This window comes from Strongylocentrotus purpuratus, unplaced genomic scaffold (genome assembly GCF_000002235.5).
Source record: "Strongylocentrotus purpuratus isolate Spur 01 unplaced genomic scaffold, Spur_5.0 spur5_scaffold_2, whole genome shotgun sequence".
Classification (NCBI taxonomy): Eukaryota; Metazoa; Echinodermata; class Echinoidea; order Camarodonta; family Strongylocentrotidae; genus Strongylocentrotus; species Strongylocentrotus purpuratus.
In genome coordinates, this window is record NW_022145605.1 from 8,197,307 (window position 1) to 8,220,950 (window position 23,644).

General features: G+C 36.3%; 2 protein-coding genes across 2 annotated transcripts; one reads left to right on the top strand and one right to left on the bottom strand.

The window, feature by feature from the left end:
- Positions 1-1,144: 1,144 nt before the first annotated feature.
- Positions 1,145-2,162, top strand: LOC105442200. Its single transcript, XM_011674103.2, has 2 exons — positions 1,145-1,494; positions 1,833-2,162. Exons 1-2 carry the CDS (start codon positions 1,205-1,207, stop codon positions 1,966-1,968), a joined length of 426 nt encoding a protein of 141 aa, XP_011672405.2. The 5' UTR covers positions 1,145-1,204; the 3' UTR covers positions 1,969-2,162.
- Positions 2,163-14,303: 12,141 nt separating this feature from the next.
- On the bottom strand, positions 14,304-22,687 carry LOC115926635 (TLC domain-containing protein 2-like). Its single transcript, XM_030991570.1, has 4 exons — positions 22,413-22,687; positions 20,727-20,809; positions 19,093-19,175; positions 14,304-15,497 (listed from the first exon to the last, which is right to left on the bottom strand). The coding sequence occupies exons 1-4, from the start codon at positions 22,598-22,600 to the stop codon at positions 15,105-15,107; spliced, it is 747 nt and encodes a 248-aa protein (XP_030847430.1). The 5' UTR covers positions 22,601-22,687; the 3' UTR covers positions 14,304-15,104.
- Positions 22,688-23,644: the final 957 nt, after the last annotated feature.

The following is a 23,644-nucleotide window of genomic DNA, read 5'->3' on the forward strand; positions in this document are numbered from 1 at the left end:
CCTATTCAGAAGCCTTTATGCCAGGGCCTGCAGAACGGCGGAGCTCTGGGGCTTGAGCCCCCCTCACTTTTGTGAAAAAGTATGTTAAAGAAAGAAATAGAGAAAAAAATAATGTGTGACTTGTCAGGTTCACAAATGAGGTATAAAAATATGCTAACGTGACCGGAATTAAATGCCATAACCCCATGAGCCTCCGGGCTCTGCTCCCTGGATCCCACCAAGAGAGCTAAGGCGGCCCCTGAATGCTCATCTGACCATGATTAAATACCCCCCTCCCCCCCCCCCCCCAAAAAAAAAAAAATGAGCTTCATGGGGCTCAGCCCCCTGGGCCCAACGCAAATTAGTGACCTGCCGGTGTCACTAATAAGGTATTTAAATATGCTTATCTGACCGTAATGTAATGCCTAAAACCTCTGAGCTTCCGAGGGCTCCGTCCCTGGACCCCAAGCCAATTTACGCTCCATTCGCTACTCTCTACCTGATCGTTAATACTACACATTGAAAAACGCTCCGAGGGGCATGCATGTAACATGTAAGAGTAGAAGTGATGCAGATTTTTCTTCTGCCCCCAAATGTTTTTGCTGATTACGCAACTGCCCCTGAAAGGTGAGCCCCCGGGAAAGTCCCCCCCCCCCAATAACAAACTGCTTCCGGCGCGTCTGGGTATGACTAAGATATAAATGGCGTAGTGGTGTTCAAGCCTTGGCAATTTATTTTTGGCTAGACATTAATCTACATTTGCCACTCTCCAACCAGGTGTTAATTTGGTAGGAAGGAACTCATTGAATGCTGTGAACAACGAAATCAGAAGCCTACAGAGCCGGGATAATATTGGAAGGCATTGCACATCTTGCGTAATGGATATGCGCGCTTTTAAAATATCCAATGTTGTTGTTATTATTATTATAATTATCATTATTTTCATTATTCTTCTTGTTCTTCTTTTTCATCATCTCGTCCCTATTTTCACGAAGTGACGGTAGTGAGGAAAATCGTCACGCAAAGTGTATGCGATTTTCCTCATGCACTACCGTCACTTCGTGAAAATAGGAACGCTTAGGATTAAAAGTCGTCATAGCCATTCTAGGTATAAACTGTTTCATTACAAAAATATGTCAACTTTAATATACTCCTTCAGACTCTCAGAAAGACATCCGTGTATGAGCTGTCTCTAGACTGCCGGGGTTTGGCTGGACTGTGGAAGATGGGGCTTCATACGTCATGTCCACGAGTTAAAATGCTTGCACTCAACTTCTATGGCTCGGATTATGACTCGTCAAACTCTATCACCAGGGCGTGTTCTCCGTTCCGAGATCTCACCGAACTTCGCATCGATTGGCAGAAAACGCTAGATCCCGCAGAATTCTGCAGAGCAGTTAAAACATCGTGTCCTCGGCTCAATAAGCTGTCCCTTAGCCGCGTTAAGCTGGGCAACGAAGAGGCAACTGAGATCATCCAAACCATGAAGACCCATCCACATCTGTCAATCATAGAGTAAGCTCATATTAATTTTATATTATCTATACTGATCCTCGTTAAAGATAAATTTGAGTTCTGGTTACTTTACCAAACTTGGCCAAATTTATTATGATTTTGATGACTCCAGAACCTTGCGGTACACACCAATACTTACATGCTACATGATCAACTTTTTCTGATCCATTCCACACCTTTCTTTCACAATGCAATCGCATGACCAGAACTCAACTTTATATTTAGATTATTATGCCTGATTTTGAATTCATTAATAATTAAAATCGTGAGTCATATTTCCGATTTGATTCCTGTTACAACATAAGTCAACTCATTTCTTGTGAAATATTTTCTTACAGACTGGACTCGTGTTGGACAGACCAGTATTTGGATATCGTGATTGCTGAGGTGAACAATGAAGGCAAACTGACTGCCACCGTAAAGCATGGTCCGGCAAGATGTGCATATACCATAAGCGTCCCAACAGTCGTATAATAACTTCATACCTTAGCCAAATGACATGTCTTCCTCGAAATAAATACTTTTGGTTTTGCGATTGAAAAATATGTGCGCCATATGTTAGGGAAAATTAGTTAAGCAATGATGAAAGAAGATTGTAGAAGACAATATTATTTTTATTCCTTTCCTGGTACAATATACCATGGTGGGGGTATAAATGTTGAACCCCATAGTTTTCTTGCAAGACATATAAATGCATAAATGTGTTGAGACCAGGCCCGTAATTAAGGGGGTACGGGGTGTGTCCTCCTGCTAGCGATAAGAGGTCTGTAAAAAAAACAATAACGAAGGGAAAAAAAAAAAAAAAAAAAGGGAATTGTACCTAAAAATATATTTCAGACAGAAAATGCCAACATTTTTCCTACACTGGGTGGGGGGGGGGGGGGGGTGGAACCCCTCCCAGACCCTCCCCAGCTCGGGCGCTTCGTGCCCTCGAAAGGGTCCACCTCTTTTAATGCCCACACCACTGAAATCCTAATTACGAGCCTGGTAGTGACTATCAATTGCCTTGCCAACTTTTCTTTCTCTCTTTTCTTTTGTTAACAATAATAATAATAATAATAATAGCTCGTTCTTTTATTGCGCTTTTCAGGACCGCAGGCCCTCTCAAAGTGCTTTACAGATATATATTATTACCCCGGTCATCGGATTCAGGCCTACCCGCACACAATGTATGCACATTCTCCACTCCCTGGGGAGCATTCCAGTCAGGCGAAATTTTTTACAAGCGCACACTTGCTAATCTAAGCATATTAGCTTTCGCATCCTACCGGGGGGGGGGGGGGGGAGATTAGATCAATGTCTTTCCACAGGACATTAGAGCCGCGGCGAGACTTGAACCGCGGACCTTGTGATCCACAGTCCAATGACATATCCACGACGACTCCTCCTCTTGTTGATATGTTTTTAATTTTACTCGATACAACAATATTGTATTATCATTGACCTGACACAGTGTGTTCAAAAGTCAATATTAGCCATCTGCCTATACGATGTTTTAAATATTAGGAAGTGATGCCAGGATCTTGTAATTAAACAGAATATAGTGTTTACACATTTTCTTCTGAACGAATTCTGCAGGATTGGTACTTCTCAATTTACTGTGGAAGTTTCGAACCATAGTAGTATCTCTTATCTGGTAGTTGGTGAGTTTAAGAACTCATTTATTCAATTTTTAATTTCCATTAATTGTTACACAGTTTACTCTATACACTTATTCCTTTAGGAAGGAAATATAAAAGGTATTTCACATGCAATGAAAGAAAATGGATCCAACATCATTACAATAGACCACTGATAATCATGAACTTTTATTAGATATAGGCATCCTGATAAATAACAAGAAAAGAATATGAAACATGACAATACATCTGCTAAAGGAAAATTTGAAAAAAAGTGATGTGTATTTTCTTATTTTCTCAATTTCATATTATTTTTGAAATAAAACCTTTAACGTAGAAAATTCTACAGTGTACTCGACTTTCCAAAAGTGTGATTACAGGAATATTATGGTGTAATTAACCTCTTATAATCAGTTTGAGTATAAATATTATGCGTATACGCAGAGCTATCTTAAACATATTTGGGAAGGTGTATTTTTATGGTTGTTATTGACATGTAATTCATTATTCTTACATGTCCACAGTGTAGTTCTCTCTTATCTTTATTTGGATAAAGAGGTGTATTCAAATATAAATTAAGCCACTTCTTGCTCCCGTAGTCTCTTGTTTTTTGTATCACGTATATTTGATGTAGTAAGTAAATGTACATGTAGTTTAGGAACTTTGCGTACAAATTGTACATAAATCATTTTATACATGTATTGCTATATTGACATGCAGCTCGTGCATGGACTAAGAGCATTGGTGTATATACATTATCGTATATATTTGTATATAGCACGGAACTGAAATCGCAATAGCCAGCTGAAGAGTTCAGTGTACAAAGTGTAGATGAAATAATATGTATTCCTAAATAACCTCCGGGCATTCGTGAAACTCACACACTAGGTGACACACCGAAGATGGACAGTTCTTTTTCTGCACAAAGGCAGGCTTGTCATATGAACAATTTTTGTTTATTTTTGTTTCAAATCGCCTGTCATCTTGTATTATGATATATAATTATTTATCAACATTATTTCAACAACAAACAAAACAAAACAAAACAAAAAACTCTATCATACGTTCCTTTTACTAAGAACTTTACTGGTCATTTGATCTATCATTTGACAATACTTGGTTGAGAGTTATGTTCATAGTAACTTGTGCATTTATACAAGAGCATGCATTATTGTATTACCTTTAAGGAGCTATAACCAACAAGCATAATGTGCTCATTTCTGTTTACTTATTAATTAATTAATGTTTTGATATAAATATTTATGTGTGAAGGTGTGTGTGCGCGCGCGTTTGTATGTTTTGGTCTCACATTGTCCTGTTTTTCAGACAGTATCATAGTTTTTAATGTCTGTACATGCTTATAAATTATCTTGGAGTTTTTTTGTAGCAAAGAAGTATGTGACACCTAGGAATCTACAAGTTATTAATTTGATATTTGTCATTTATTTTTGTTTAGTCTGACCACATTTGTAAATATTAGGTTTTTACTTTATTTACAAACAGTACACAATGTGGAATATGAAGGGAAAAAAGTTAACAGAACTGGCCTGAAGTTGAATTTTAGTTCATAAGTTTAGTAGCAGTAGGTAGCTCAGAAATGAAGAATGATTTAGGCTACACAGGCCATAAACATTTGTAGGGCTAATTTATCCCTATATTACTTTCACTAAACATTTGCGACTGTACAAGCTACATTTTCCGACAGTTTCTGAGGCATGTCAATGAATCATGTATTGTTATCGGGACTTGCTGAAATGGTAGCCCCCCAAAACGAGGGCTCTCGAAACAAAATAGTTATGATCCAATATCTCTTTACGAGTCCGTAAGGTACAGAAGTGAGTTGTACTAATGAGTAATTCGAAATTTGGAAATAGGGCCTTGTATATACATGTATATATGTGCATAATATTTATAGTATTTTAAGTTGATAATGTTCAATTTAAAGCTGCATTATGTGTACAAATTGTTAACTTATTGCGTGAAAACAAAACAGTTCTATAAGCTAACGAGTCATGAATTTATCAAAAATGCTCCGTTTGGTTTGAAATATTAACATGAAGAAACATTTCATTATGTTGTGACATGACGAATTATGTTCGCACTTCGAAGTCGTTTACTGGCCCTGTTACTGTTTATTCCGTGCGTTCAGCAATGTGTCTGCATATGGGATTCGTTGCACCTCCAGGTTGAATAATTACTAATAATTTTCAAAATGTTATGAACGTTTATCGTTCTGGACTTTATATATGATTTCTGACATCATTATCTAAGAATAGACAAGAACTACATCTTATTGTATTCATTTAAAAACAGAGTCCTTTTATGACTACAGGATACGTTATTTCATTTGACGTGGTTTTGTCAATGTTTGTAATTTTATATTTTTAAGACAAACATTTTTGTAAACAAATTTGTTACACACTTGTGTTTGCATGATAGTTGTCAGAGAACCTCATGGAATTAGTTTCATATTGTAATAATAATAGTGTATGCATTCTTAAATGAACGTATGAAGGTGCTATTGAAATACTTAATACACGTATTTGTGGTATGGTTCTGCAAACTTGCAATAATAAAAGTGCCATATCATATCTATGAATTTATATCTGTTTTTATAATTGCTTAAATCTTAGTCTTTCTTTTAAATCTGAATGAAATGCTTATAAGCTGTAGGTTTTGAATTCAACAATGATGTTATTACATCACAATTTTGGAAATCTAATAAGATTCGTAACTATTTGACTGCCGTAATGGTGAAATTATTCTTATTTCTTCATTTAAATAATTGATAAGATAAATGGTGAAGCTGTTCTGAATACTGATATAGATACAGAGAGGGGGAGAGAGTGGGGGGGGGGGGGTATAGAGTGAATTACATGTTGAGGGGAAGAACGGAAGGGTAGATACTAACAGAGAAAACACGGAAAGGGTAGAAAACAATAATTATATGTAGATGAAACATGACAAAGATTTTGTGAGAGACAGGAAAAGAAAGAGTGATTGAAGTAGAACAAGATATCAACATAATGAACTCTTCTTAAAAAAAGAGAGATAGGTCGAGAGAGAGAAAGGAGAGAAGAAGTATGAGATGGGACAGAATAATTGTAAGAGAGTACGGGTGTAAAATAAAGTATGAATGATAGAAGAGAAACAAAGAGGGGGAGGAGCGAAACATTTTTCTTCAATAAACATCAAAGTTGATCTAGACACTCCTTATATTTTGTACCACAAATAATTATATTAATTTAAAGGGAATACCATGGCGCATTTCTATCAGTTTATAAAAAAAAAATCTCTACTTTGGTTATGAAGTATATATGCCTAGTTTCTCTTGTGCTAGACAGATAGTAAGGTGTCAAGAAATAGAATCAATCAATCAATTATCCGGTTTAAAAAAAACAATACATTTCAGATGTGTGTGCATCTGGAGGCCACCGCACGCATGTCACACGACTAATGTAAGGGGTGTGTGTGTGCGCGCGGTCTCATGTGCATGTTTATGTGTGGGCGCGCGCGTGTGCGTGTGTGTTCGTGATATGTAAACATCAATGAAAAGAGAGGGAGAGATAATGAGAGATTGATAGGGACAGGATACAAATAGACAACTCGTCAGATATGATAGGTCATTTCTTTCTCTTATACTGTATTTACATGTATCTCTCACTCTCTCACTTCATTATTTCCGTCATACCATGCCATTCTGAAAGCTCCCTCTCTCTCTCTTTCTATATTTTCTTCTCTTGTACTAGAAACATGTCCCTCGCCCTTTATCATTTCTTCTTAACTCTTCATCACTCAAACTATCTTCTTTAAATTTAGCCGTGATTTGAAATAAGTTTCACCACGACATTGAAGCCCCTCTAAAGTGTTGGGAGCCCCGAATTTGCCAAAAATTTGATTGCAAAATTTAACTTAAGGGGATAGTTGAATTCTGTTTTCAGACTGCAAATGCCTTCAAAGTGCATGGTTATTGCTCTTATTCTTATCTATGACATTTCTAGTGCCCTTTTAAGAACTAAAATTGCTATGAAGGTAATTTTAGACCCCAAAATGTGTGAAATTTAGTCAATACGATCATACCAATTCAGCTCCACTTAAAAAAAAAATATGATGACCGTTAATTGATTAATTAATTAAAAATAACGATACATGGACCGGCTGGTTGTGCGTATAACCAGGGTTATAGCCCGAGTTTGATGTTTTTTTTTTTGTTTTTTTTTGTTTTTGTTTTTGTTTTTTTTTTTTTTGTTGTTGTTTTTTTTTTTTTTTTTTTTTTGGGGGGGGGGGGGGGGTACATACATGTAATCGATTGAGGTAAAAAAAAAGGGGTCTAAAAAGTTCAACCGATCTTGGAATTAGGGGGGGGGGCACGTGGCTACGTGCCTGCGTATAACCAACACGAAAATGCCAACAACAAAAAAGCCAACATCGGCATTGGATGAAATACGAAGGAAAAGAGGCTATTTCGTTTTTTCAACAGCTTTTTCAAATTATCAAATATTTGTGGTGGTACACAAGTATTAGAAATCGTTATATTTATGGATATTTTCAGCAGTCTCTGAACTGATTTTGATCAATAAAGATGATTCTGTCATTTAAATTTTACGTTCTTTCGAATTTGACACTCAGTTTTTCATTATCTCACAAAACATATTTTGTGTAGCGCCCTCTGCAACAGAACTCAACTATCCCTTTAAATTATAACATTATGTAAAAGAGGATGTCATTAAAGTTACACTTCTGCAAAGATCCTCCTCCCCCCCCCCAAAAAAAAAAAAAAAAAAAAAAAATAATAATAATAAAATGTGTTTGAAGACAAATGGTGATAAATGAATACATAATAAGGGCTTTCTGTTCAGTGTATGCTGAAAACCTAAATTTTGTATTCTTTCATCAATATTCGACTTCAAACATATTGTAACATTACAAAAGTTTACGACAGTTATTACCGAAGTTATTCTATATAACTACTTTTGGTGATGAAATAACAATTCACTGCAATTTTATAGAAATAAACACCCATAACAGAAGTGCTAATTCTGGAGATAAACATATCTAATTTATTGAATGAAAATCATATCACAAAACACATGATTGTGTACTTGTATCAATTCATTTGTAATTATCTTTCCACTGTTATCATGATTGCTGGTCAGGTTTGCAGGCACAAAACCTTGCGAGTCATAATACTGAACACAGGGTCTGAACCTCAAGACTATACACTGCATTCCATAGGCCCAGCACTGCACTTGCCAAGCCCGAAACTGACAAGGTTAGTCTAGACTTGAAGCCTCATGTGTCACATACTAAAAGAAAAACTGGTAGATTAGTCCAATGGATTATGGATCGCCAATTGTGAAGCTCTCTATTCTGAACAAAAAGTCACTAATTCTGCAACAACTTGAATAAATAGAACTGAATTTATGTGAACATGACTTTTGTATAGTTTCAGAAATGATGTATTATCTATGAGATGGGGAGGTTGACACTTGGCTCTCCATAAGTCAGTGGACTAATCTAATAACTTAAACCGGGACTAAAGTCAGTATGCTTTTATGAGTACAGGCTAGCGTCTGTGACTGCTCACCAGTGCCACGTACATCGTCCATTCTTTGTAAACTTCAAAATTACTTGCACATGATTGCATTACAATGTAAGAAGAATGACCATCACATATACAATTCATATCTTCACATGTTTTTTTTTTTTTTATAAATCAAATACATCATTCTCCATTTTCAATATTTACAAAAGACAACCTTTGTCATTATAAATATAACAATATAAAAAAATTGTTAACCCTCGACTTCATCCAGTGATGATTATGTGAATCAGAAAATCACAAGACTCAAAGAAAACTAAATCAGTGCATGTGTTTCAAAAAAAAAAAATCAAATTCAATTTCAAATCCATCCTATCTCACATGAAATAACCCAACACAACTAAAACTCTCAATAGAACATTTTACGTTTGCTCTTATGGTTTTCTGCATGGATATAGAGTTGAAAAATATAATGCTACATGTATTTTTTAAAGTATTTTCCATAGCTTCATTACCCAAAAGAACAAAGATTACATCTTTATACAACATCATAAAACAGTAGAACCTTGTAATATCGTTTCCTTGGGATCGAGGAGATAATCTTGTTGGATCGAAAAACCTTGTTCAAAAGGACAGTAGACAACAAAGGACTGGGACTACAACATTTCCCTATCATAACAAGTGTTCTACTGTGTTTACTTTTACTGTGTCCTCTACGGTATGGCCTTTATAGACAGGTTGGCCTGTATTTTGAATCAATTGAATGTTGTAGAAATTACAGTACATGTTCAGTTATAGCAAGCATTTCATTTTAAATGGTAAGATAATGATATTTCAAATGTTTCGAATTACCTCAAGGTTATAATATCAGGACCAATGTTCATCAAAAAGAAGTTGTCATACTCAATGTGAAATCAGATCGATTATTTCAGAATGATAAAAACCTAGCAAACAAAAATAATGTTAGTCTGCAAAGTGTACAACATTAAATATGAACAACCTTACATTGTTGAATTCCTGGACCTGTTCATTCATGTTCGCAACCCAACTTAAATAACATATTTTTACATGTACATGAACAGCAACTGGGGATGAAAAAAAAAGAGTAGCTGTGTAAACAGACCTAAAAATACTCACTTTTCCTGTTGACTACTGAATTCTCTAATTCCCTTAGGCTTAGTACATGGACCTCCGCCACCGGATGCCAGTAGGCAGAGGGTTAATCTATGTGCTTTAACATACAGAAATATGAGGTGCACTGAGCTTACGTCATTTTCTTTTGTAAGGGTAGTTACATTCTAGGAAGTTTAAGGTACCATTTGTAAACAAGATCTAATACATGGCATTGCACGTCTACACAAAAATTGAGTAATAAATAAATACAAAAACTCCTAATACTGACCTACATGTAACAATACACAAGAAAGGAAGCCTGGGTGAATATCATCAAGAAAAAAAAATAACTTGAAAACCCGACTTAGGTGTATTTTCATATTGTCTTTTCTACACTATAAAACAAACACTTTGTATTCTACATAGTACAAATAAATACAGTGAAGGCTCAAGTACTAAAGCTATCTCTTAAAATAGACTGGTCAAAATAAATCTAAGAAATGTAAATATGTTGCTAAGTTCGGTATCAAAAAGACGCGTCCAACATGCAAAATTCTTAAAACTGTCATTATTTGGTTTGATTATAATTATAGCTTCTACCAACTTTAAAATTTAGTAGGCAAGCTTTCATCCACTCCTGTGGAATTTTTTAAGCGAAGTGATTATTCACACAGTTTTTTGCTGTCTGCTGCCATGTGATCACTGGAGCAAAGATAGGTGACAATGGATAGCCAGAGTGCTTATTTAGTGAATACTTAATGACTTTTGTTAATTAAAAGTAATTTTTTGACATATCTGAATGAAAGTTTAGCTAACATTAAGCCTCAAAAAGATGGTATATAATTTTAACAGCTCAATATCCTAATAAAGTGGTTTTACCTCTGTGTGATAAAATTATGATTTTGAGCAATTATGCAGTTGCGTTTCAGACACATCTTTTTTGTGCCACTACATTCCGCCAGGCTACCTAAGCTGCTTTTTTTATAAGCTGCATATAAGAAGCACTTTTCAACAATATAAAGATGTATCATATACATTCTGAATATAACACTTTAACATCTAACATATATATATACATTGATTTGTGATATTAAACCTCTTCTACCATTTCGCTTCTAAATAGAAATGCAAATCACTCTTCTATTACAGTTTGTAATCTCTCAAGAGAACTTTACACACATATCGAGTTGAATCATGAAACAATGTTAAATAAAAAAAAAGGATAAAAATACATTTCCTAGGAATAATTTTTCAAAATACAGAATGAAAATAAATAGTGAACTTAAGATGTATATAAATTCTTATAACACATGTATCATCATCATCTTTATATTCAGCACTATTATCATTATCATCATCATGACTACTTCTGTTATTACTGATTACCAACTTTTTACATTAAAGCTAATGTACTATATATCCATAGGTCTACACTATTTATTCAGGGCTTATTGTACACCAGGGCATCGTTTCACAAAACCGTCACCAGTACAAGTCTGCCCGACATCCTATTGAAACGTGTGTTAATTTCAATGTACACGTTTCGATGGGATGTCTATGAACTTGTACTTGTGCTGGTTTCATGAAATCCTGCCCAAGCTACTACTTAAATTTGTATCATTGCAGGGGTCCAGAGTCTCTAGACGCTCCAGATAAATAGACGGTTAATATATTGGATGACAGAAATGCCTGTAACCTATAACAGGGTATACCAAAAAGAAAAATAATAATATCCCAAATAAATTATTTCTCAGTACTATTCAGCCATGTTCAAGTACCTGATTGTGTGATCTAACATATGATCTGGCAACAATTTCTTTGGGCTGTATTTTGTCCAAGGTTTAGGGTTAGAAGTTGGTTTTAGGTTTAGGGTAAGGGTTGTTGTCAAATAACCTTTCTATTGCTATAAAATAAAACCACACACATTGCTATCAATAAAAAAAACTCCACGTGGTCCTCCATGCACACACACGAACAGACGAGGGGGAAGAGAGAATAAATCCTTGTTAAATTACAAAACCGAACTTAACCGAACTTAACCCGAACTTAACATGTACCTTATATCAAATAGGTATTCATTGTTAGAATACAAAGGGCAGGGTGAAATTCGCTGGCCCAAACATATGAACAAGTAAATTTATCAATAGGAATCAGGCAATGATTGTTAACAATATAAATGCACATTTTCCCCTTCAGCTATTTTCATAACTCTATTTTTTTTTCTCAAGGTTTCATAGCAATCATAAAAATTATCCAAATTCATCAAGAGGCCGAGAATTTACAGAGCCCAGCAAATATACAATTTCTTTTTAAATGTAAAGTACATATCAACCACAGCCTTTTACAAGAAATGAATATGAGAATAAATCTACAACAGATTGTGTTAAAAAATGCATAATTCTGCCCCACAAGTCAATTGCAACCATATACATGCAAGTGTGTAATATAATATATTTCAGTCTCGGTTTTACATGTTTTCCTCAAAGTGAAAAATAAATGTATTGAGAATTTGAGCTCATTATGTCTCAAAGTATGGCATTTTTTTAAAAATAGGCCTTACATTAGAAAAATGTAAACATACATTTGTTTATGTAATGTTACATGATCATTCTTCATAATTTAGGTTTTTTTCTCAGCTTCATAGCCATAAATAATGATCTTCAATATTTTGTTTCATTCAAACAATTTTTCCCTCAGCATGATTCATTAAATACAGGTAGAAATTACAAAAGACAAGGAAACTATGAGAAGAAAAAAAAAGTAAAAGAAAGAGCGTCGATGTGCTGAAAGAAATTTGTTTACAAAATTGCCCTGATTTGTTGTAAGAGTATATACATGTACTTGAAGCACCATAGAAAACCATCATCATTTGAGCAAATCAGAAAGCATAAAAGTACACAAACATGTACCCTGCTTGTTAGAAAGACATTCGGATCGCTAACAGAAACAGTTTCATATTGGAGAAAAAGTTGATTTCTCAGTAAGGTGAACATAACTTAAGAGCTTTCTGCATCATTTTATCCGTATGCGAAAGAATATATAAGCAAATATCTCATGAAAAAAACATTGCTCAAGAAATCCTCTTGCATAAACTAGAAATACATTCACAACATGTGATGAGAGCCTGATTCAAAGCTTTCCAGTGTTTGTGATTTTCATTACTGGTATTGAAATATTCATTAGTGAATTTATAATTTTGACGGTTCCAAAATCCATATCCCCACAACACACAATTGTTCCTATTTATAAAACATAAATGTAACCTTTCTAAATAAACTTCCATGTTTATTTTCCTTGATGTAATTGCATGATAGGAAACCCCACACTAAACATCACAAAAATTGTTTGTGTGAACCTAGGAAGACTATCAAATTGAATATGCAAGATTGCAGGAATAACTGAATACTCAATTTATAAATATAAGGAAAGGTGATAAACACTAGTAGACACATCATCAAATATATTAGTTGTCATTCCAAAATTGATTACAAATCTCATGATTATTTCTCCCCCCAAAAGCAAGTCTTGCAATCTTTCTTCATGAAATTTAATTACTGGTATACATCATGATTGGACATTACTGGAGATCCATACCAACAATTAGGAAGAAGACTCCGCTCTGTAATTTTTTCATTCTTATTCTAACGAGCAATGCATAAGTAAGTATACTTTATCAAGTATGGACTCTGTACTGATAACATTGTTTTCAATGGCAGTCCTGTGTTGAGGCTACAGCCCATGGCACTGGAAGCCACTGGGCCAACAGCCCATGGTCTTGGGGTCCTTCATAATGAAGTTTGCCCGTTCTCTGTTGAAGTGGCTCAAATTTATTTAGCAAAAACAAAATTGTATAATATTTCTTTAAAGAATCTAATCCCACAAAATATCACCCCCCCAAAAAAAATGAAGCACAGTTTTTCAGTTTGACAAGCCTCAGCCATATAATGGGTTTGTACTTTGTAGCAGTAATTAATTCAGAAAACATAATTACGGCACTATAATTGTGAATCGCAGCTCCATACCCCGCTGTCAAGTGTTGTTGATAATCCATGACTCTGGGTTACATAATACCAACACGTAGAAGGAGTCATCTAGGGATTCGACTAGCGGAGTGCCTGCATGCACTAACCTACATTATATACCATTCCTGCATGCTTCACTGCATGTTCAATTTTTGTCCAACCAAAATGGATAATGCACGTTTTATCAAAAGATGTTTCATGTTTATTGATCATATTTATTTCATTCATTTGTGTTGAAAATCATCTGCGAATATTTAATGTTAAAATCCAAAATAGATTTTTTAATTTTTTTTTTTTTACTGCATACAGGGAAACTGTATGCATTCAGCATTTCAGCCATCTACATGTACAGTACATATTATATATGTATATAATATAATCTTTGAGAGTATCAATTGATAAAATGTGAACTAGAGCATTAAAACCCCCAACATTTATTTCACCACAATTTGTATTAAGAGTCGTTTTCAAACATGATCATGATATAATTTGTATAACACATATAATATATGAAACAAATATTTAATATTTTTGTATTGATGAGATGTTTCATTAAACTCGTGAAATAGTTTGACTATCTCACTCATACAATCTCCAAATACAATGGACAAACCTGATGCAACAGTCAGGCACTTCATAGAGTATCAAAACATGGGAGGTATTTTTTTTTTTTAATAATTTTTTTTAAAGAGTACTTTCCTTTCTTACATACATGTAGGTCCCCTCAATATTTCATCTCTGGGTTATGGTATTTTTCTATTTTGTTTTGTATAAAAATGTATAATAGCACATGTAGTTATTGATGAAAGGATCATAACAAGATTAAAAAAACAAGCACCATTGCCTACCGGTATGTTGATAATCTGAAAGATCGTAAAGTATTTGCAAGATGGAAGTATGTATTTCATCAAAGAGGAAAAAGGTAACTTTTAAAGTGATTTTCACTAAGAAAAACAAAAATTGTTGTTGACATGACCATGAAAATTACAGAAATAATATGAAGCACTTTTTTTTATAAACATAAAAAAAACACAGCAAAACCAAAACAAACAAACAGATGAATAATGCACTACACAAACGCTAACACTTTCATATATTTGTATTTATAAAAAAAAGGAAAATATATATATATGAAAGTCTCTAATGAATAGAGACTCAGAGATGAAGAAAAAAATTGCAGTAATGCGTAGGTTACATGATGTTGGAAGCTCTTGAAAAGAATAGAATCTACATCCATAAATTTCTCACACTAAAATGAAGTAAAAAATAAATATGAAATGGAAGCCATGTTGATGAAGGTGAAGTGAAGGGATGTTAGGAGTCCATGATGTCAACCTCTCGTTTAGAACTAGAGCTGTTTTTCTTGCCAAAGTCACTGATGATGAGCCTGTAGAATAAGACCAGGTTGATACAAAAGATGGATGCGAGGGTGTACGGTCCCGTCTTGCGTATGATCGGCGGGACGTCCTGCTCCGTCACGACCACCCAGACGCAGAGAAACCCCATGGAGCCCATCCGGCAGACCACGTAGCTCAGGATGTTCAAGTAGGCGTTGAGCCGATAGACCAGGTCCTGCTTGCTGAAGCCATACATGAGCAGGAGCTGTCGGCTGTGCAGGAAGATGGAGTTGAGCTCCAGGATCATGGCGATGTTGATGGTGGCGTACAGCTGACGGAGAGAAAGGATCGTGAAGCATAGAAAGAGGACCTGCAAAAGGCAAGAAGAAAAAGGAATACTCAAACCTAAACATTGTAAAATGGGAAATATATCTGAACAGACAATTTCATCCCATTAGCCCTATGCTAACATCCTACTCCTGTCGTATTATGCACATTTAAGCAGTATGGGTGTAGATAATCTATGGCAGCCCTAACCCTAACCTTATTGGCTGAAACCAAAACCTATACCTATAAACTCTAACCATATCACTATGAATTATAAGCGTACAACCGATGGAAAGTCAACAAAGTGATGGCTACATACAGTTAGCCATTATATTCTCTACATAGACAAGTACTTGATTTCACGAATATCTTAAATTTTCCCATGTACAAGAAACATGTATAGTATGCCTTTTTACACTACATGTAAAGTGTACATGTACATTACTATATTATATTAGGTTCAAAACTTGAATTACATACATGTAGCTCAAATAGACTTTGGTATTTTAATTATTGTCAAACACTGTCAAACACGCACCATAATGCTTGACTAAGTACCTTTCCAGCTGCATTTACACTGTAAGCTGAAAAACCCATCAATCTTTCTCACATTCTGGGTGTTTTGTGTTTTTCCAGAAAAACCAGACTAAAAAACCAACCGCTGGAGTGTTTTTTTTTAACATGCCAGCAGAACTTCACAGATTTTTACGGTGTAAATGCTTGCTATCAAAATATTAGTGAATGATTCTGGTATTTGGTCACGCGATCCTTCTCGCTTATGTGCTTCACCAAAATGAACAAACACAAACATTTTGTATGGGTTTTTCCAGCAGGGCAAATGGCAGTCCAAAAATACAATGGTTTTTCAGAATGTTTTGGGGTTGTGTAAATGGGCCTTCACTATCTTTCGATTTAGGGTTTGGGCAACAATACCTTTTATAATTTTTGTGTAGGCGTATTTGCAAAAAAGGAGTGCCTTTTGTGCTATTGCTATGCCTCTTGGTGTAAAAAAACACTGATCAACAATAAGCATATCCTTGAATGTTGATGTACATGTAGACAATTTCTTTTACACTCAAGAAAGACTGAAGGAGTTAACTACATTCAGCTTTAATCTGCATTTAAGTGCATGTACAGTCCCATGCCATCATTTGCATGGACTCCTTTTCTATGTTCCTATTTTCTAATGTGTATGCTCTCGTGAGAACTTCTCTAATCACACGGTACAAAATTGTCAAAATGAATATCAAAATCACAAACATAATTTGGAGTGAATCATTACTTCTACGATGATACTCAGCAGGATCCATAAGTCATTATAAGGGTACGTCCAAGCCATTTTGCTCCAAACGTTACCGACCTCATCTAAGAATCTGGTTACTGCATTACACTATGAGCATCACTCCATCATCATCATCATCATCATCATTTATTTAAGTACCGGTAGGCATTTACCCTCTTATGGGGGGGGGGGGGGATTACTGACTTTTGCGCCATGATGGCATTCCCTCCCTCCAGTTCTTCTTATCTCAAGCATTCTCCTCACTTACATGTAAACCAACCTTTCTTCACCATATATTCCAATGAAATATTCGGTCTTTTTTCTATCTTATAAATGCCATCCACTTCCAGACGCCACGCTTGTTTCACAGGTTCATCAGCACACGCTTATCTATCTAAATTCTTTTCTCGTTACCATTTCCACTAGTTTCTTCTAGACCCAACCTTTCCCTGAGCTCACTTGTGTTTTTTTCTTTCTATCTTTCTATCAGACAGTTTCACAAGACACACCTTCCATATCATGGCTCTCTCAAGAAGCAGTGGCATTAAGTGTTTATAATGAATTACTGTTCGGGAAAAAGCAAGAAATCATGACGCTAGGGCCACGCATTCTCAATAGCCGCAAGAGCCTCCTGTGGATATCTCAAGCTTTTTTTGGTTAAATCCTTAGGCCTGTATTCTGAAGTCAGGTTTAGTTAAACTAAACCTGACTTCAGAATACGGGCCTTAGTGATTTAATCAAAACGCTTAGTTGAAAAAACAACACCAGAATCAATGATGCATGTACAATGTGTGCAATATGTACACTATGAATGTACATATTGATATGAATACACTCCAGGGGGTAATATTCGGCAGGCATTATGAAAAATTGAACATCAAATGAAAGACATTGGTGTATTACCTGTAAATTTATGCTTCATAAATGTAGCAAGAAAACAATTCATTTCAATGTACACCAAAATATATGAAAATAATACAATGCCATTTTTTTAAATATATGTCTGCAAATGGAGGTAAAATAAAAGGTATATTATTATTATTTACTTTACAAAAATAAAAGAAAGAAAAACACATGAAGATTTGTTCTAAAACATGTTTTAAAAATCTTGGCAACTGACAGGCATTTTTCACACTACCAAATGGACCTTGGCATTTCTACAACTGATGCAAAGTGTTCATCTAAGCAAAAGTTTGATGACATTACTCACATGTAAAGTACATTGTGGACAATCGACATTCAAATTTCAATCACCAATAGCTAGCTTTATTGAGTAACAGGAGTCTGCATGTTTTAAGTTATCCTGAGACTTGTTCATATATGCCAGAGGAAACCATGACAATTCACGTTTCTTTTAAAGCATTTTACTTCATTAAGTGTACTACTGCAGTTTACATTTTGTATGTAACTTATAACACATAGATCAATAGTGAGTGCTCGTAGGGCTACAGAAACATCATCGGTGTAATACACTTCACATTTCTGTATCTTATAACACAGAGCTCAGTGAATATATGCATGAGTCAATTGTTGCGCGCAATTGCCATTCATTTACACATAAAAATAAGCGCAGCAGCTTTTTAGCGGCAGTTTACTACGCCATATCTGAACGAGCCTTTAGATGCTACCTCCGTTCCCTCTGGCACTTATTCACGTAAAAAAATATGTACATTCGTTCACTGTGGCATTGCCAAAACCTTGTAAACTCGCACCAGTAAGAAAGCTGTGTATTGTGCAGAGTGTAATGTATTCTACACACGATTCAATCCATTGTTCACAGTTTATTTATCAGCTTTTGTTTTCATATTTTTTGAGAATCTGAAAGAAGCAAGCAAATCACAAATCATTCTAGTAGTAAAACACATTATAATGAAAATCACCGTTTCCATATTTTCCGCTCTAGTAAACATATCACTAGATTGAACTGCTTCACTCATCATTTCCTACAATCCATCATTTTTCTCTCTCTATCCATACATGTAATCAGTCCGCTACGTAATATCAAGTTCTTTTGTATTATTCCGGCATGTCACATACAGACTTTTTCCCCTCTATGCAAGCCAAACTGAAAATACTGAATACTGTTTTATCAGATTATCATATCTGTTTATGCCATTGCCATGTATCTATATTATGATATTTAAAGTTGCATTTGAAATGTGAGCTAAGCGAATTTCCATTTGACAATAAATTGAAATTATGAAATTGAAATTGAGACTTAATAACTAACATAGGCATTTTGGCAAAGAAATTACACAAGGTTTTCCCTCTAATTCTGTATACAAAATGACGAAGAATGGTGGGATTTAATTGCTAATTGAAAAATATGTGAGAGTTGTTCATATTTTTTACTCACCACAAGATGATGTGTGTATAGCGGCCATGAGTTAGAGAAAGCATTATGAGCCATCAAATCCAGAAGGTCATATGCAAAGTACCCTGTAAAAAGATGATTGTTAAAAAAAAAAGTTGATTTTAGTTGATTTAATGGCGCTACTGCAGTTCCGTATCCATTTTTTTTAGCAGTTTCATATCCATTTTAAATATCCAGTCTAAAAATTATGCAAGCTTCTCGTATAGCTTATGGTATCGTGCATGTGCGTAATACCATAAAACATATGCGAAGTTTGCATAATTTTAGACTGATAGCTTCAGTTTGAGGTGCAGAGCTATAGCGCAAACACGGTACTGAGCGACGACGTCAACATCGAAGCCCTAAACAGAGGCTTCCCGATGTCGGATGTGATCCAAATTCAGGTGGAAAATACAATATATGATTATGAATAAAATTAGTTAAAAATTGGGCTAAAATTCCTTTGCTAAGAATCGATATTACTCTGCTAAAAAAATGGATACGGAACTGCAGTAGCGCCGATTTAATTAAATAAAAAATAATCACAATGAATACACAACACTAAGAACAATAAAAACATATATATCAATCATGTAATGTTTATCCACTGCCACCAATACCTTTCAATTATTTCATGTCACAATATCAAGAATACACTTCTTCATTTGAAAGGGGTTCAACTTTTCTGTTAACAAGCTCTGACTGAGTAGTCAACAGATAAAGTTAAACACAATTCCACTAAGCCTTGAGCCGAGCCTAACTCTATCAGTCCTTGGCTGCATCAAATAAGGAGAAGCTGTAGTTTAGGGCTGATAGATTGCGGTGGACTACCGGTATACGGTCCTTCATAGTCTCAAAATTAAGACGCTCTCATACTCAAATAAATGTAGCCTACACTATAATGGACCGAGGGTTTGTGCCTGCAAACCACCAAGTATGACTTGGATCACACACACAGATGGAGAGGAGAGAAAGAGGGGAAGAGGAAGGAGGGAGAGGGAGAGGAAGGGGAGGGAGGTTGAGAAAAGAGGGAGAAGAAAAGGGGATAAAGAGGGAATAACGAGGGGAGGAAGAGGGGGTAAAGAGGGAGAGGAAGAGGGAGAGGAAAGAGGGAGAGGAAAGAGGGAGAGGAAAGGGAAGAGGGGAAGAGGGGATGAGGGGGGAGAGGAAGGAGGGAGAGGGGTGAAGAGGGAGAGGGAGAGGAAAGGGAAGAGGGAGAGGGAGAGGAAAGGGAAGAGGAAACGTGAGAGGGAGATGAAGAAAAAGAAAAAGGGGAAGGGGAGGGGAAGAGGAAGAGGAAGAAGGAGAGGAAGGGGGAGGGGAAGGGGGAGGGGAAGGGGGAGGGGAAGAGGAAGAGAGAGAGATGAAAAGTGAGAGAGAGATGAAAAGTGAGAGAGAGATGAAGAGGGAGAGGAAGGAGAGAGGAAGAGGAAGGAGAGAGGAAGAGGAAGGAGAGAGAGGAAGAGGAAGGAGGGAGAGGGAGAGGAAAGGAAAAAGGAAACGTGAGAGGGAGATGAAGCCTGGAGAGGAAGGGGGAGGGGAAGAGGAAGAGTGAGAGGGTGAGGAAGGGTAGGGGAAGAGGAAAGAGGGGGGGGGGGGGGAATAAGGGGGAGGAGGAAGAGGGAGAGAACATTTACCTCCAGTAAAAGCAATGATGATTTCGGAGCTCAGTGTATAGCCATTTACAAGGTCTTCTTGCAGCTCATGATTGGAGAAGAAACTGGAAGAGAAAAGATGAATAACGATGCTGATCTGTAATATTCATTTATAATATCAATAATATTCATATTTAATCAAATAAATTTGATTAAGTACTGTACATAATCAAGAATTTTACAGAAATATTTTGTCGCTAGTTAATCAAATCTTGTATTAAAGGACTAAAGGGAATTTTACATTGTTGTACATCTATCAACAAAAAGTCCTAATATATAAAAGGGCTTAGGATTTAAAGAAGGTCATGGGTCAAGTATTTTTTTTTCCTGTCTATGTTTTACATTTAAAGCAAAATATATATAATGTACATGTATATGGGAGAGACAACATAACATTTTTTAAATAGATAATTGCTCTTCCTAATATGACACATTATATCAAAGATGACCATTTAAAGGGAAATCCAACATTGATACTTGATAGCAAACTTCTCTAGAGGAAAGCAGAAAAATCAGAAAAGCATACTGGTGAGAGTAAATCAGACAAAAATGAGTACATATAAGTTATAAATTTGTGAAAGTTGCAATCACTATACTATAGGTATAGTCTCTTCAAATTGGCTAAATCAGAAATGTCTCTGTTAAGTGTGATGCTCCCAACACACAAAATGACTAAAATTTCAATTTTTCAAAAAAGTATTTCTCCTTTTTAGAGGACCTGTAATAATATACTCTCCATAACATATTTTGAGTACTTTATTATTAGTATTTAGAGGGTAAAAATCACAAATTAATGATATTTTTGTACAAATGGGATGGTAATCCGTAAGTAATGTTAGTACTACGTCACAACCCACTGACAAAATTTGCCAAGTTACGTCACAGGGTTGCCAACTGTCTTTGATTGATCGCACCTACATGTATACAAATTCATAACTTTCTTATATATAATCAGCTATTATTTAAACTTTCATTTTTTCTAATCGTTCTGCTTTTATCAATATCAACTTAATTAGACCTATTACTATATTGTAATTAATAGCTTTAAGTTCAAGGCAAGTTAGTCCTCCTTGTAAGTGCGGTAAAATTCGCGGTATGTGTATGGGGAAGGTCGACAAATGTTTGTTTTATGTAGAAAAGTCCACATACTAGATGGTTATTTCTGTTTATAAGATAATGAAGGGGATCCTATTCCTAATCCTTATCAAATGATTGGTTGAGAGCGTACACGTAAACCGGCATTTATTTGCCAGTAGTAACAGTAACACACAATTTTACTACTGAGTAATGACCGGTCATTAGTAAAATCATGTTATAAAACATCATTTTGTAAAACAAATAATACACATAATTTTGTTCAGGCATTAGTAAAATTATCCACATTAGCTTCAAAACAGTCCAAACACCCTTGCTTTGCCTTGCCTTGCCCTTGGCTTTGTCGGCTATCGCCTCGGGCGTGTTAATTAGACTGTCCCAAAGGTACCTTGTGTGGTTAATTCTTACTGATGCCCTCATTGCTGTGTGTTATTTGTAAACTATTCGAACTTGTCGTAGCTTTAGGTACGTTCATTATCATGATCATGATCATGCATCATCTCCCCAACTGGTGCTGCCAGCGCCAGTCCGCATCAGGCTTCACCCTCCCGAAGTTTCGGCGTATAAACTTACCAGTACGTGCCAAAGATTCCCACGATCAGGGCGTGGATGAGGGAGCATATCGCATTTCGCCATTTATGACGACTCTTGTCGGCGTATTTTTCAGGTGATGGTAAATAATTGAGTGCCTTGTTAAGGCAGACAAATCCAGTAAAAGAAAGGCACGTCGTAGAAATGCTGGTGTCAGACAGAATCAACATTCTGCATGCCTATAGATGACTTTCTTTTGAAGAATCGCACTGCCTGCTAGCTGGGAATCTGGGAATGGGAGCGGTGACCGGTGATGGCATGATATGGATTCAAGATCAATCAAATGGAATGCGCATGCGCGGATATCATAGCTACGCGATTTTTCATTCGAGACATTTCATGCACCCATGCACATGTACTTGGTCATTGTCATTGATTGATTGATTGATTGATTTGATTCGCCAAGCCTCCAACACAGGGGCGCCGGAAGTGGTGGTGGGGGTGGTGGTTGGGGGGGGGGGGGGGGGGGGGGGGGGGAGGGGGGATAACGCATATACTTTTAAAAAATTTGTATGCGTTTGTTGGAAAATTACAAATTCCCAAATTTACAGTCAGGCAAAAAATATGCTTATCTAGAAGCATTAATGACAATGCCTGCAGAACGGCGGTGATCAGGGGGCTTGAGCCCAAAAGTATGTGAAGAAAGAGAGAAAGAATAGTGACCTGCCAGGTTCACAATACGGGGGCTCCACCCCTGGACCCCACCAAAGGCCCTAAGGCGGCCCTGGATGTTCGATCATCTGACCGTAATTAATTACCTAAAACCCCTGAGCTTCCGGTGACTCTGTCCCCTGGACGCCCAACAAGGGCCCTAAGGCGGACCCGTAGATGCTCATGCATCTTACCGTAATCAAATGCCTAAAACCCCTGAGCTTTTTAATATGGAGCTCATCCCCTTTAACAGTGGCGGATCCAGGGGGGGGGGGCTTCCCCTGGGGGAAAAACAGTTAAAAAACGTTAATTTTACCTTTTTTTTGGAGATGGGCCCGCTCCCCTGGCGCTCAAGGGGGGGGGGGGGGGTTGCGATTTTTCAAATTTTCGAGGGCCAAAAAAAAAGTGCTACCCCCCCCCCCCCCCCCTTATTCACCGGCTGGCTGTTTCGTCGCTAAATATTTTCTAACGAATTGGGCCCCCTCTTTGGCCCCCTCCCCTGCCGCCGCCTGGATCCGCCCCTGCCCCTGGACCCCCGCAGTTTAGTGACCTAGCTGCCAGTG

Coding starts and splice junctions, on each gene's coding strand:
- LOC105442200 (XM_011674103.2), top strand. CDS start 1,205: ATGGGGCTTCATACGTCATGTCCACGAGTTAAAATGCTTGCACTCAAC. Junction 1,495..1,832: donor CCACATCTGTCAATCATAGA/GTAAGCTCATAT, acceptor ATTTTCTTACAG/ACTGGACTCGTGTTGGACAG.
- LOC115926635 (XM_030991570.1), bottom strand. CDS start 22,600: ATGTTGATTCTGTCTGACACCAGCATTTCTACGACGTGCCTTTCTTTT. Junction 20,810..22,412: donor GGAATCTTTGGCACGTACTG/GTAAGTTTATAC, acceptor TTTCTCTTCCAG/TTTCTTCTCCAATCATGAGC. Junction 19,176..20,726: donor CATCATTGCTTTTACTGGAG/GTAAATGTTCTC, acceptor ATCTTTTTACAG/GGTACTTTGCATATGACCTT.